This window comes from Lepisma saccharinum, chromosome 10 (genome assembly GCF_977018435.1).
Source record: "Lepisma saccharinum chromosome 10, izLepSacc3.1, whole genome shotgun sequence".
NCBI classification, from domain to species: Eukaryota; Metazoa; Arthropoda; class Insecta; order Zygentoma; family Lepismatidae; genus Lepisma; species Lepisma saccharinum.
Window position 1 is genome coordinate 69,869,694 of NC_139238.1, and position 13,422 is coordinate 69,883,115.

Here is a 13,422-nt window from a genome sequence, read left to right on the forward strand (position 1 = left end):
ACGAGCAGAAACTACACTCCAACCTCCGACTATTCAACTCACCCAAGACGACCCACAACTTCATCTACTGATAAAAGTCAAAAGATGGGCCAGGCATAAATAGAAGTCTGCAGAACAAAATGCAAAGAAGACTCCACCGCCATATCATCGTAACAATGGCAACGAAGTGGGACCGAATCTTAGAAGAAACACGAAGCCAACCTGCAGCCCTCTGGCAAATCACTCGCAACCTGCAGGGAAAAAGGAAAAGGCAGACCACACCAGTCTTACACACAACCAGAGGGATGGTCTTTCATCCTAAACAACAGGCAGAGGAACTCGTAGTTCACTATCAGGAACAACTTTAGCCGAATCCATGGCCGTACGATGACCAAGTGATAGACGACATAGAAGAGTGGGCAGACAACTTTCCACAACGAGACCGAAGAGAACCTGCCCCGCAGCTCATTAACCCTAGACAAGTGGCAAGGGTCATATCTCATCTCAGCTTTCATCGTGCTCCGGGAGTAGATCAGATCGTCCCGGATGACTTGCGTAAGGGAACCAGAAAACTACTCGTCTACATGACACGCATTTTCAACGCCATGTTACTACAAGCCTATTTCCCACAGCAGTGGAAGATGGCCATCATAGTTCCAATATTAAAAAGTGGGAAAACATGCACTTTTTCTAGCTCACTATAGACCAATCAGCCTACTCAGCCACGTCTCCAAGGTCTTCGAGCGACTACTGGCAGACAGACTCCGAGACTTTACGCTGCAAGAATATCTACTCCCGGACTACCAACATGGATTCCAGCCAAAACACAGCACGACAACACAGCTGATGCGCGTGGTATACATGACCAACCACCTTGAACTTCAATAGAGAAGCTACCACTCTGGGAGTGTTCCTAGACGTGAAAAATGCGTTCGACAAAGTATGGCATGAGGGCCTGCTTTTCAAGCTGCATCGATCGGGCTTCCCTGTCCACCAGCTGCAACTACTGAGAACATTTCTTACCAACAGAGAATTCAAGAGAAGCATCATTCAAGAAAGCTAGAAGGCAAAGCTAACCAGCTGGAACTTCACAACTAAAATGAAAAACCGCCAAGATCCGATACACGGATCTCAGTCGGGCGTCGATGGACTGGTGGCTCCAAGCGCCGACGCTGGACATGCTCTCTATCAAAATTTGGGAAGAAACCTTTGGCACGGCAAGAGTGAGAGCTTGCCTAGAGAACATGACTGAGTCCAGAATCAGACAGCAGGCAGGATAGGAGCCGGCGGGTGTGAGTCGCCGGCGAGCATCGTGGGACTTCGGCGGCCACTTCGATCCTCACATCGAACTTAGGAGGTGGGGGAGCGCGTGCGTGGATACCTAACGGTGACAACCAAGCGCACAGCTTGACACACGACTAACGTACCAGGACGTACGATCGTCTGTCGTGTCATCCTAGGATGATAATTACCCCGACTCGGAAAAGGACGTAAGGGGTATAGGCAGGCACATGGACATCAAGCATGGTTCCCCCGGGTAGGAGTGCATCGCCGTATCCCTGTTGTGCACAGATCGAGGGTCCTAACCTGGGGACCCCTTAGCGATCCAGGGTCCGGCACGAGTCGGTCTCTGGCGAGAAGTCGCCTTCCCCTAGGCTAAGAGAAGCCAATGCTGCCCAACGCCCGGACCCGAAACTGAAGCGCCGATGCCCGGAGAAGCATACGAGATGTCTCCCAACGGACTTCACCTGACAACGACTTCTCCTTCTTTTACACAGACGTCTTTTTAAATCTTCGATCCGGCTAATTTCGACCTGTTAATCAAAATTAATCTTCGATTCGGCTTTTTGTCCAAAATTACGGTTCTCAGTCGGAATGTTGTAGGTCCTACTAACATTTAAAAATTCCTGATGGCCTTCGGGCTTAACCTGCACCCCTTTTCCTAAAATCCCGATATCATCCTCTCTCCTAGGATTGAACCAATAGGGTGTGCGAATCTCCCCCTTCTAACGTGGGGGTTCCTAGCACACTAGAATCTAGATGAAACTCATGCTAATTCAAGAAGCGGTCGAGGTTTTTCCCAGCTTGTTGGGTTTTTACTCGGGAGTTTCCCTTCACTCTTTTGTAGTTTTTTCAACTCTTTCTAATTTCGACACCTGGTAAAAGTCTTCTTTATCAAGACTATAAACCAGGAAGCATGATACCAGATATCCTGTAAGTGTAGTTCGATACTAGAGTAGTTTTCACGTTCAGAAGACACAATGGGCTCTTATGGGCAATGCTTTTCTTATGGGAAATACGAGCGCGCTGTTGTGAAATTTCTGGATTTACAAATTTAGTTTAAGTAAAATCGGTACCTGCAGTTTTGCAGGAAATTTTGTAGAGAATACGATGGTGAACACAAAAAACTGGTAACTTTCTTACATAATTTTAGATAAATTAAAAACGCAAATTTTCTGTGAAAACACAATTTTTATATTGTTTTCATTCCTAACGTTGAAACATGCCGTAAAATTGAAGCATTCATTATTAAAAAAATTGACACTGTTTTTTAATTGTCATAGGTGATGGTGGTACTCAGAATTTATCAATATTTTAAAGCATATTTGCATTAAAAAATATTCAAATAAAGTATGTGGAGATTTTTTATATTCGTGCAGTAGAAAATGTCGTCGCTGGTCATTTTTTGTTCTGTAATTCCAAGTAAAAACTTCCAGCGACAAAGTTGTGGAGAAAATAATGAAACTATTTTTTTAACCACTCAAAGGTTCCCAGAAATATTACTTCCATGCATTTGGAGTTTCTTTTTAACCCGAACCGCGCGCGAAGTAAGGAGACGTTGTCTGGCCATCTTGAGCTGGCTCACCGCAGCATTCCGGCTAATCACCACCAAGTTTTCGAGTTGTTATTTTATTTCCATTCAGTAAAAATATGAACTTCATGCAGTTTGTTATAATAGAACTCAAATTACTTAAATTTAATAATTGACAATTATTTCCAATGCTGCTGTTGTGAGCAACATTAGTGCTGTCGCAAATACACGTTGTTTTTGTTTACATTACTGTCGACATTAATACTGAAATGAAGACCACCTTTCAGTTTCCAACTTACACATAAATTCATAGACATCATATTAACCTTTGAAAGGCTTTCCAACACGTGACAAAATATGGGGCTTCAAGATAGAAATATGACATACCTTGCTTGAGTCATTCACGTCTTATCAGTTCACGTGGGCCATAACTCTTTGTTTGGGTTGCAACTTGAATGTAACCCAAGTGCCAGGTTCCCCTTACTTGAGTGAGTGAGTGCTTCGGTCTGTTTAGACTTTTTCCCTCTCTCGAAAAAGTGTTTTCAGTTGTGTGAGCGCTCAGTGATTTTTACTTTTTTAAGTGATTTCTGAAGTGTCATATTCGTGCATTACACTCGCGTGTGTAGTGATCGCAATGGATCATTGTAAAAAGGGTAACTGTAACGTTCACAGTATAATAATATTAATAATTACTTATAATTATCATTATATATACAAAATATGTAACACCTTCATTGTGAAGGAAGGTCATCATTTCCCGGCGACATGAGCTAGCGCTGTATTGGCAACACTGTGCGGTTTCTCCATAAGCGCCGTTGTGTCTTCTGAACGTGAAAACGACTTTAGAGCATGCCTGCATGAAATAAAGGCTTCCCCAAGAGAGAAATCCGGCTTGACTGGACCTATTCTGAGGGGAAGATTACGCCTAGGCAAGAGACCGGACATGGGACTATAATGTGCTTGGGGAGTGCATAAGTGTCTCAGGCGAGGTCTGAGCCTTGTGGCGTGGTTGCCGGTTGACTTAGGTCGGGCGCCACTCACCCCCGCGAGCTCCTTTGGGGAGGGTTTTTCTATCTTTCTTTCTTTCTTTTTTTTTCTTTCACGAATCTCAGTCGGCTCTCTGATGTCGACTGGCAAACATCCTGGATAACTAGGCCTGCACCCCAGAGGAGAGAAGAGCCCAACAGGAACCTTGCTGCTGGGTCGCCTGGAGCACAGACTGGTCACCGTGAGCTTCCAGTTAAATTTCGGAAGCTCAACGAGCTCTCACCCTCCACCTTCGAAGAAACACGTGACGTCGATGAAGGAGGGCGATTACCTGAAAAAAATATAAATTAGGTTCATTTACTATCCCTGGCGTCTAACTGCAAGTAATTAATTGGATGGTCCCCACCCCTCACCCCTTTTCGTCAAGACCTAGAGTTCAGTGATATGATGATCACAGGTACACATAGCACGGTGTAAGTAAAAAAGTGCGTGCAAGTGTGGTAACTGTTATTTACATACGGTGTAAATAAACTTACATATACAAAACCCTTTGTATATACCTTATCTAACCCAGCAAGCTTTGAGATATTTAGAGTGCCTACGGCTGGTAAAGTTAGCACACATTTGTAAACTTTGCCACTCACCTAAGGGAAGTGTATAGCGGCAGGACGTTGCAAGGTAATGACAAGTTTTAAAGCAGAAGCAGAACACTTGTAAACACATATTATTAAACATTTCCTTCATTCTACTATTAATGAACAAGGGATTTCCTCGAGTGATCTACGATATGAGTTCGGGATGTGTTAACATCTTTTCTAGGGAAATAATCACTTTCGCCTTCAGTGAACGAAGATGATAGTGATTTTAATCTTTTAAAGCTTAGAAAATTTCTTGAACTCACCTGATAACTTCTTTATCACACATATAGTTACACTTTTATTGCAAACTGTACTCACCTCATATAGAACACCTCCGATAGTTGGTCCAGCAATGTATCCCAAACCATAAAATGTCTCTAAAGATGCCTGTAATTGAAAAATAAATTAATTCAAACAATTGTATAAGATATAAATCAGAGACTTGCTGCAATACGATTCAAATGTCCCCGAAATCTGATTTCAAAATTGTCTTTCATGAAAATAGTGAAGGACAATTTAATTCAAATCCTTTTAGACTGTGACCGATAACTTTATTTAAATTCGTGCTTACCAATAATCATACAATATTTACAGAAGATGCTGGAAATGCACTCCATTTTCTCGAACACACAAATTCACGTGACGACACATGTTCGCGGCCTCCCCGATGGCGCAGTGGTAGCGTCGTCGCCTTGAAATGAAGGGGTCCCGGGTTCAATACCCGGTGGAGGCATTTGGAACTTGGATCCAACTTTAAACTGTAGGTCCAGTCCCGATTAGCCTTACTGTGCATAAAGTGGACTTAAAACACCAAATCAATAACAATAACAATAACACATGTTGGACCCTACATTTTTCAATATGTTGCTTTACTTGCGATGTCCCTCGCGGCTCTGATTATCAATGATAGGGCCTAGAGGAGATGTGTATGAGCCATATTTTTATAAGTAAGGCTTGAGGAGCAACTCGCATTCACTTGTGGAGCGCTCCGTGCACTACGAGTTTCCCACTTGCACGTTGAACCTCAAGGCCATTAAGCAAGAGTGGTGGAGCCACTTGTGTTGAGAGTTTAAAAATAGTACGGGGGAAGGCACGCTCTTTTTACGGAACCACCTCCTGTTTCTTCTGCCATCATTACTATGCTGTTGTTCACGGATCGGGTGACGAGAGGTTTCCTACTACGAGAACGCGACCGACGAAGCCCCATGTCTGGCTCACTCTCTCCTTTCCTCCCCTCTTACAACGCTACAGTACCTCTTGTTCCTCTGTAGACCACACGTGCATAAGAGAAGTTTACTCCTGCATGCACGCGACCGACGAAGCCTCCTGCAATTCTCCCTCCATTCCGCCCCTCTTACAACTCTACAGCACCGCTGCTCGATCTGCAGCCCACACGTGCATACGAGAGCGCTCTTCCACAAGAAGACGAGTTACCAAGGCCTGCCTTAAGGTGTTGCAAATACAGGAATACCAGGCACCATTTTTGTGTCTCAGTTCGGAAATTTTACTTTGCATGGTCGCAATATTGCAATTTGCGATATCGCCATTACGAATCTAAAATTTAGGTATCAACTATAAATGTCAAAATGATCAGTTTGCAATTTCGAATGTTACAACACAAATGATATAAATCAGCAAGTCTGAGTTTGTCGCTGCTTCACGAAAATGCGAGAAATTGTTCATATTTATTCTATTTTTTGGACAATTGTTACAACACCCAGAACAAAGTGTACAAGAATATAGTTGTACAGTATGATATATTACTAAGACAAACATTTCTATGTACTAATAAATAACATAATTTGAAGAAATTATATCGGACAGAAACAAACGTTTTACTACTACTTTAAATGTAGAATAAATAGTAACATACGTAAGGGATCCCTCTAGGAATAAATTGTGGAAACAGTGTTAAGAAAATATTTCTATTTTAAGGGTCATAAACCTATGACCATTTCAAATCAATATTGACATAGTAATGTTACACCACAAGTTTTAAGGATACTTAATTACATAATATCCGGTCACACACTGGTCACGTGTAGAGGAGACAGAACGTGACAAGCAAGTGACTCATAGAGATTGATATAATCTATACATGTAGATTCTGAATGAGAAATGGTTTCGTGTACTTGCATTGGCACAAATACAGGAAACATGCTTATCTGACACTGAGGTTCATGGACCTCATTTGTTAAAGTTCCGTAATGTTCATTTAAATCCTTTTTATGCTCAGAAAAAACTAATCTGAACTGGACCTACAATTTAAAGTGGGCTCCGAACCACTAGTGTCTCTCCACTGGGTATCAAACCAGGGACCCCTTGATTACAAGGCAATTGCGTTGACATTACACCATCTGGGACGCCCTAACTATAATTTGAACACAATTTGAATACAATTCACAACGTATAGTGCGAAAACCCTTGTCTAAAACAAATACGCATGCGTATGTCCAGAATTTTGTATTTCGAGGGTGTAAGCTAGAATTTAGGGGATGTAATGGCTAATTTACAGCTTCTGTGAAAACGTTTTGAGGGTTTGGTTGATTTAGTTGGTTTAATTTACGTCGTTTTTTTGCCTCTTTTGGCTAATGACGAAGATGAGGATGTGTGATGATGTGGTAAAATTGATGAAGGTACAATCGCAAGGAACACCTGTGCCCAGATCGGAATTCAAACCGGGAACCTCTGGCGTATTAGCGCACTGTGCTAACCACTTCGCCATGGAAGTAGGCAATTTTATAGGGATTTGAGGAAATTTTGGTGGTGTTAAGGTATGGATAAATCACTGCGAACACGCATAGGGAAACGCAAATCAAACATACCGACACATGGAATAGGGAAGTGAAACTTGTTAGGATATGTTACCAATATGGCAACCACCTCGAAATCCGCCATCTTGGAGTCAACGTAGATCCGAACAGAAATGTGAGCATGTTGAATGTCAAAATGGGTTGGAATTTTACTGGGAATACTCTACTATGTATAATTTCTACGCAACTTTAACACCTATGTTGCTGTCGAAGCATGGGCGTATATATAGTTCACGTAAGGGGGGGGGGGTCAACTTTTCGTATGATTAGGGTTGCTATATTTCATAACTGAAAATCCGGCACACAGCTGACCTGAAGCTTGTTGGGGAGCTTGCTGGACCCGATAAAGTTGTGTGTTTGTACATATGCATTATTACATTCTTTACACTTCTTGAAAAGAAACAGAAATCTATTTCGAAGTATATCATTGACATAGTCGTGCGCAGACCCTCTGATTAGGGGGGGACAAAAGCCTTGATGAAAGGTCAGTCTGGAAATAGAAATTTCATTTTATCTCACTCTTTTAGTTTTGTTTGCGTTGAGGGTCGGTGCATGCGTGTGTTTGGTTTGGTTTGAGTTGGTGTTTTAAGTCCACTTTATGCACAGTAAGGCTAATCGGGACTGGACCTACAGTTTAAAGTGGGATCCGAACCACTTGTGCCTCCACCGGGTATCGAACCCGGGACCCCTTGATTACAAGGCAATGACGCTACCACTGCGCCATAGGGGAGGCCCTGCATGCGTGCGTGCGTGTGTGTGTGTGTGTGTGTATGTATATATACAGGGTGTAACAAATATATGTCAATACTTGGGGAAAATATTCCTCACATGGAGACGATGAAATAATGTTATATGAACATGGGTCCGGAAATGCGTCATTGACGCGTTAGAGCGCATTTTCGAAAACGCTGCACACTGTGTATGAGACAAAAGTGGTGTAGTGTGGAATCTCGAAAAAGCTGTCAGATGCCACATACCTCACATCTGAACTGGCGGGAAACATGGCGGGAGACATTGGCGTTGACCCCGGTTTGATTGATTGAGTTGTTTTAAGTCCACTTTGTGCACAGTAAGGCTAATCGGGACTGGACCTACAGTTTCAAGTGGGATCCGAACCACTATGTGCCTCCACCGGGTACAAGGGAACGACGGTACCACTGCGACATCGGGAAGGCCCTCGCGTTGACCCCGGGTGACATGGGGGGTTCGAGAAACACACCGTAGTCAGGAAACGCTTGATTGATACATTACAGTTCGTATGCTACTACATGCCCGACCCTGTGGCCAAGTGGTTAGCACATCGCGCTGCGACGCCAAGGGTCCCGGGTTCGAATCCCGGTCGGGCTTGGTTGTTTGTGAATGTCCGTTCATCCATTTCATCACTCATCCCCATCTTCGCAAATTAGCCAAGAGGCACAAAACGCGAAGTAAAATAAACTAAATCAATCAATCAATCAATGTATGCTACTACATCATACAACACCCCATACCAGAACACGCAGCCCGCATGTAATGAAGCAGACGTTCTGTTGAACCACCCCGAATGAACGTACGGAGGAGGGGAAGGTTCAACGCGTCAGTTCGACGGTTTATCACAAGTGGCGTCCCGTGCGTACAGGAAGACGTAGTGAGCTTGCCATGCAAATTACGTCAATGATTTCCGGACCAGGATCGAGGAAGTACTGTCAGTTGTTGTGTGTTCATCACGGACGTGGGTGCAGGTACAGTCAAATGTACAGGTATTCAAATGCAGAATTGGCCGATGCCCATTTCATGTATGGGTTAGCAGACGGCAATAGTAGTCGCGCTCAGCGTTTGTACCGCGTGAGATATCCAGAACGACAGTGCCAAGACAGGAGAATGTTGCAGGCAATACATCGTCGTCTGAGGGAACAAGGAACATTCACGCCTGCCACACGTGGCAGGAGGACGCCGAGAAGGACGAGGACACTACAACTGGAGGAGGTGATTCTGCATGTCGTTGAAGGTGAACCGAGTGTCAGCACAAGACAATTAGCAGCCAGACGTAATGTTGATCACATGACTATCTGGAGAGTGTTGCGTGACAACCGGTTGTGCCCGTACTGTTTACAACGCGTGCAGGCACTGTCAGCATCCGATTTCCCCGCACGAGTAGTGTTCTGTGAATGGTTTCGCCAGCAATGTGCAAACCCTGACTTTAGTGCAACTGTGCTGTTTTCCGATGAGGCCTCCTTCCAACGTGACCAGATTCTGAATTTCCACAATCAGCACGTATGGGCCGAAGATATTGTGCAATCACGTCATCAACACCGGATCGCCGTCAATGTGTGGGCTGGCATTGTGGATGATTGCTTGGTTCGACCCTATGTGCTAGCCCCGGCTTAACAGACAGACATACAAAGCGTTCTTACGGGACACCTTATCTGTGTGAATGTTCGTCGTTTTCTGCATTGACATTTCCGTGGTAAGTGGATCGGTAGAGGTGGATCCATTACGTGGCCTCCACGCGCTCCAGACCTCAACCCACTAGACTTTTATTTGTGGGGACATTTGAAGGCCCTTGTGTATGCAATATCGGTGCACGATACTGAGAGTTTTCGTGTCCGTATCATGGACGGATGCGATACGAAACGGAATTCTCCAGGGATTCACAAGAGCATCCAGGAGTGCATGCAACGGCGGGTTGCTGCATGTCTCTGTGCACATGGCGGACATTTTGAACCTGTTTGTCTGTTACCTATAGGTCTGGTGTGCATTGTTCTGCTATGGGGTGTTGTGTGATGTACTAGCATACGAATTGTAACGTGTCAATAAAGCGTTTCCTGACTACGACGTGTCTCTCGAACTCCCCCCCCCCCAATGTCACCCGGGGTCAACGCCAATATCTCCCACCATGTTTTCCGCCAGTTCAGATGTGGGGTATGTAGCATCTGACAGCTTTTTCGACATTCCACACTACATCGCTTTCGCCTCATACACAGTGTGCAGCGTTTTCGAAAATGCGCATTTAAAATAATTTTTAACAATGATGGAGGGATCATTCCGAAACGTCTCGATTAGGGAAATTATAAGCTGTCTAGAATCGTTAGTTCCATGTATCTGAAGCCTTGGTAATCAATGAAGGTCTATAGTAGAACTAATTAAATGATTGATTTGCTTTCTTTTACTTCGCTTTTTGTGCCACTTTTGGCTCATTTGCGAAGATGGGGATGAGTGATGATATGATGAACTTGATGAATGGACACTCGCAAATATCCATGCCCATTCGGGATTCGAACCCGGGACGGGAACCCTGGCTTCGTAGCGCGATGTGCTAACCACTTCGCCACGGGGACCAGCAAGTAGTAGTAGTAGTAGTAATAATAATAATAACAAAAGTAAAAGCAGTAATAATAAAATAACAATAATATCAAAAGTACTAGCATTAATAATAATAATAACAGTTTCTATGACTCTGCCCCCACTGAGAAAATTCCTGCGGCCGCGCTTGTGGTGTCGTATTTGCACGAACATCAACTTGTTGCAAATGAGTAACTTACGTGTACAGATCTCTCTATAAAGCCAAAACAACATTCTGGTATTAACATCATGCCTTTAAACTTGGAAAAAGATCGATATGACAACCCTGTATTTCATACTATTTAAATTTCCCTGTTCGGCTGTATACAAACACCATTCCGATTTTCGACATTATATTTTCATAAAATTAAACCAAATGTGGCAAACCCTACATTTTTTTGTTTTGCCGATTTTCAACTTTCTAGTTTCAGGATTTTAAAAAGTTAGATATGACAACTCTGTATTTCAAATTAAAACTTTTCTGTTTGGCCGTTTTTACGGTAACATTAATAAGCAGGATTCCGATTTTGAACTTCATACATTCATACATTCGAAAAGTTGAAATTAGCAACCTGAATTTCCAATTACTTTAAACTTTCCCCTTTCGCTACATTCAAAGTATCATACATAACCATCGTAAAAAAAAAAGTTAGATATGGCAATCATGCACCAGCGAGTGTTTTCCCTGAACACCTGTCTATCTTCCTTTGCACACGTTGCTTCGTCTTTCCTCTGCACGGTCCTGGCCTTGGGAAGGTCGAATGAATTCTCTGCAGTAGTTTGACCAATGTTACTCGAACCGATATTCCGGAATAACTCACTTCTCCCACGGTGTGGACTGTAACCTTGGGCCAATATGCCGAAGTACACTGGTTAAAACAATTAGGGGAGCAAGCAAGAAATCCCAAAACCAAAGTTGGAAAGTCAAAAGTAGCAATGTATGTTGATGAAGTGAGTGTGTCCTCAACCAGTACAATTCATCTGTCATGAATCATCAGCATGAAGAGCTCTCTAGTGACACCATAAGACACGTGGCAGAATTTGTGATATGAGGAGCAATCACGAGGTCACTTGGGAACACCGGTTGTTTGGTGCTGGCAGACCGTAAGTGCAGGTGGGATTCAGTTGAGTAGTGTTGAATAGGAACGATGGCAGAACAACACGATTTAGGGGAATCTAGCGCATGGAGAGCCATTGGGAGGATGGAAGCAGGGCAAACACAACGTGAGGTGACTGCAGCCCTTGGTGTGTCACGCAGTGTCATTTCCAGGTTGTGGACACGATTTCAACAGACAGGTACAGTACGAAGGAGGCCTGGGCAAGGTCGCCCACGGTCAACAACAGTTAGGGAAGACCGGTACTTAGCATTGTCGGCTCGCAGGAATAGGCAGCAAACTGCAACTGACTTGCAACGCGGCCTTGTGTTGGCAACAGGACGAAGAGTCTCGGGCCAAACTGTACAAAATCGCCTGCGGGAAAGGGGTCTTTATGCAAGAATACCAATGGTGTGTGTCCCTCTGAATGCCCAACACCGTAGGGCCCGCAGACAGTGGGCTGTGGAACATCGTGTGTGGGGACATGGAGAGTGGAGTTCAGTTCTCTTCTCGGATGAGTCGCGTTTCAGTCTCCAGTCAGATAATCGACGCATTCTCATCTGGAGGGAACGTGGGACTCGCAATTATCCCGCACATGTGCGCGAAGTGTCTCAGTATGGTGGCGGTGGCTTAATGGTATGGGCAGGGATCAGTGTTGGTCGACGTACCCCCTTGCACATTATCCGGAACGGTACTTTGACAGCCTTACGGTACCGGGATGAGATCCTCAGGCCTCATGTTGTCCCAATGGCTGCAGATATCGGTGATCGTTTCATTTTTGTGGACGATAATGCCCGACCTCACAGAGCACGTCTGGTTGACACCATGCTTCGGGATGAGGGTATCGAACGAATGGTATGGCCAGCGTCCTCCCCAGACTTGAATCCCATTGAACATGTGTGGGACACACTCGGAACACGCATTGCTGCTGGGCCAGCGCCGCCTACAACTCCGCAACAGTTGGAAATGGCCCTTCTGGAGGAATGGGTGAATATCCCGCAGGCTGTCGTTGATAACCTTATTGGTTCCATGCAAAACAGATGTGCATCTGTCATAGCAGTTCATGGCGACCACACGCCTTATTAGAGGTATGGATCTGTTGCGTATCTGTCCATTTCTGTTGTCTTATCACCGTGCTGTTCTCCTGATTTTGTGCAGTACCTTGCAGAATTCACCCGCAGAACTCTGTTGTGCTAATGACTCAATAGACATGTATTGTACTGGTTGAGGACACACTCACCTAATCAAAATACATTGCTACTTTTGACTTACCAACTTTGGTTTTGGGATTTCTGGCTTGCTCCCCTAATTTTTTTTGACCAGTGTAGTTATCCCGAACCAGAAGTCGAACCGAAATGAGTTTCAGTCGCGATCCTGGTGGCAGAAAATGAGAGATTGGTTCCATTCTCTCCGCTCATAAAACCACATGCGGGACACTTGCTATTGAAATATATTGTCCCCAGAAGTAGTAGTAGAGTAGTAAAAGTGATAATTTAAAGTAATAATAATATGGATAATATTATCGCTCCCTTCACGAAAACAGTCCAGTGAAGATCGGAGTTTCCCCTTGCCTCCTCCACACCGCTGGCCCTCCAGGTTTGACACACTGCTAAGCTTCACAGTTGACACATTGCTCGTTGTACGTATACGGTTGATTTCGTCTTCCCTAGTGTATTGTGTAAGGATTATTCCTTGCTTATTGGCAACACTGTAGGTGGGTGACGTGATCTTTACTGGACTGTTTTCGCGGCGTTAGCTTTAGTAATAATCAGTTTTAT

The 13,422-nt window shown here is 44.1% G+C and overlaps 1 protein-coding gene across 1 annotated transcript in view; it reads right to left on the reverse strand.

Annotated features, from left to right (window-relative positions):
* LOC145993940 (MFS-type transporter SLC18B1-like) overlaps positions 1–13,422 on the reverse strand; it is a 114,271-nt gene that overhangs the window by 42,316 nt on the left and 58,533 nt on the right. The window contains exon 5 of the mRNA XM_083129903.1: positions 4,735–4,803. Coding sequence (XP_082986029.1) covers positions 4,735–4,803 — 69 coding nt within the window. The remainder of the gene's footprint in view (positions 1–4,734; positions 4,804–13,422) is intronic.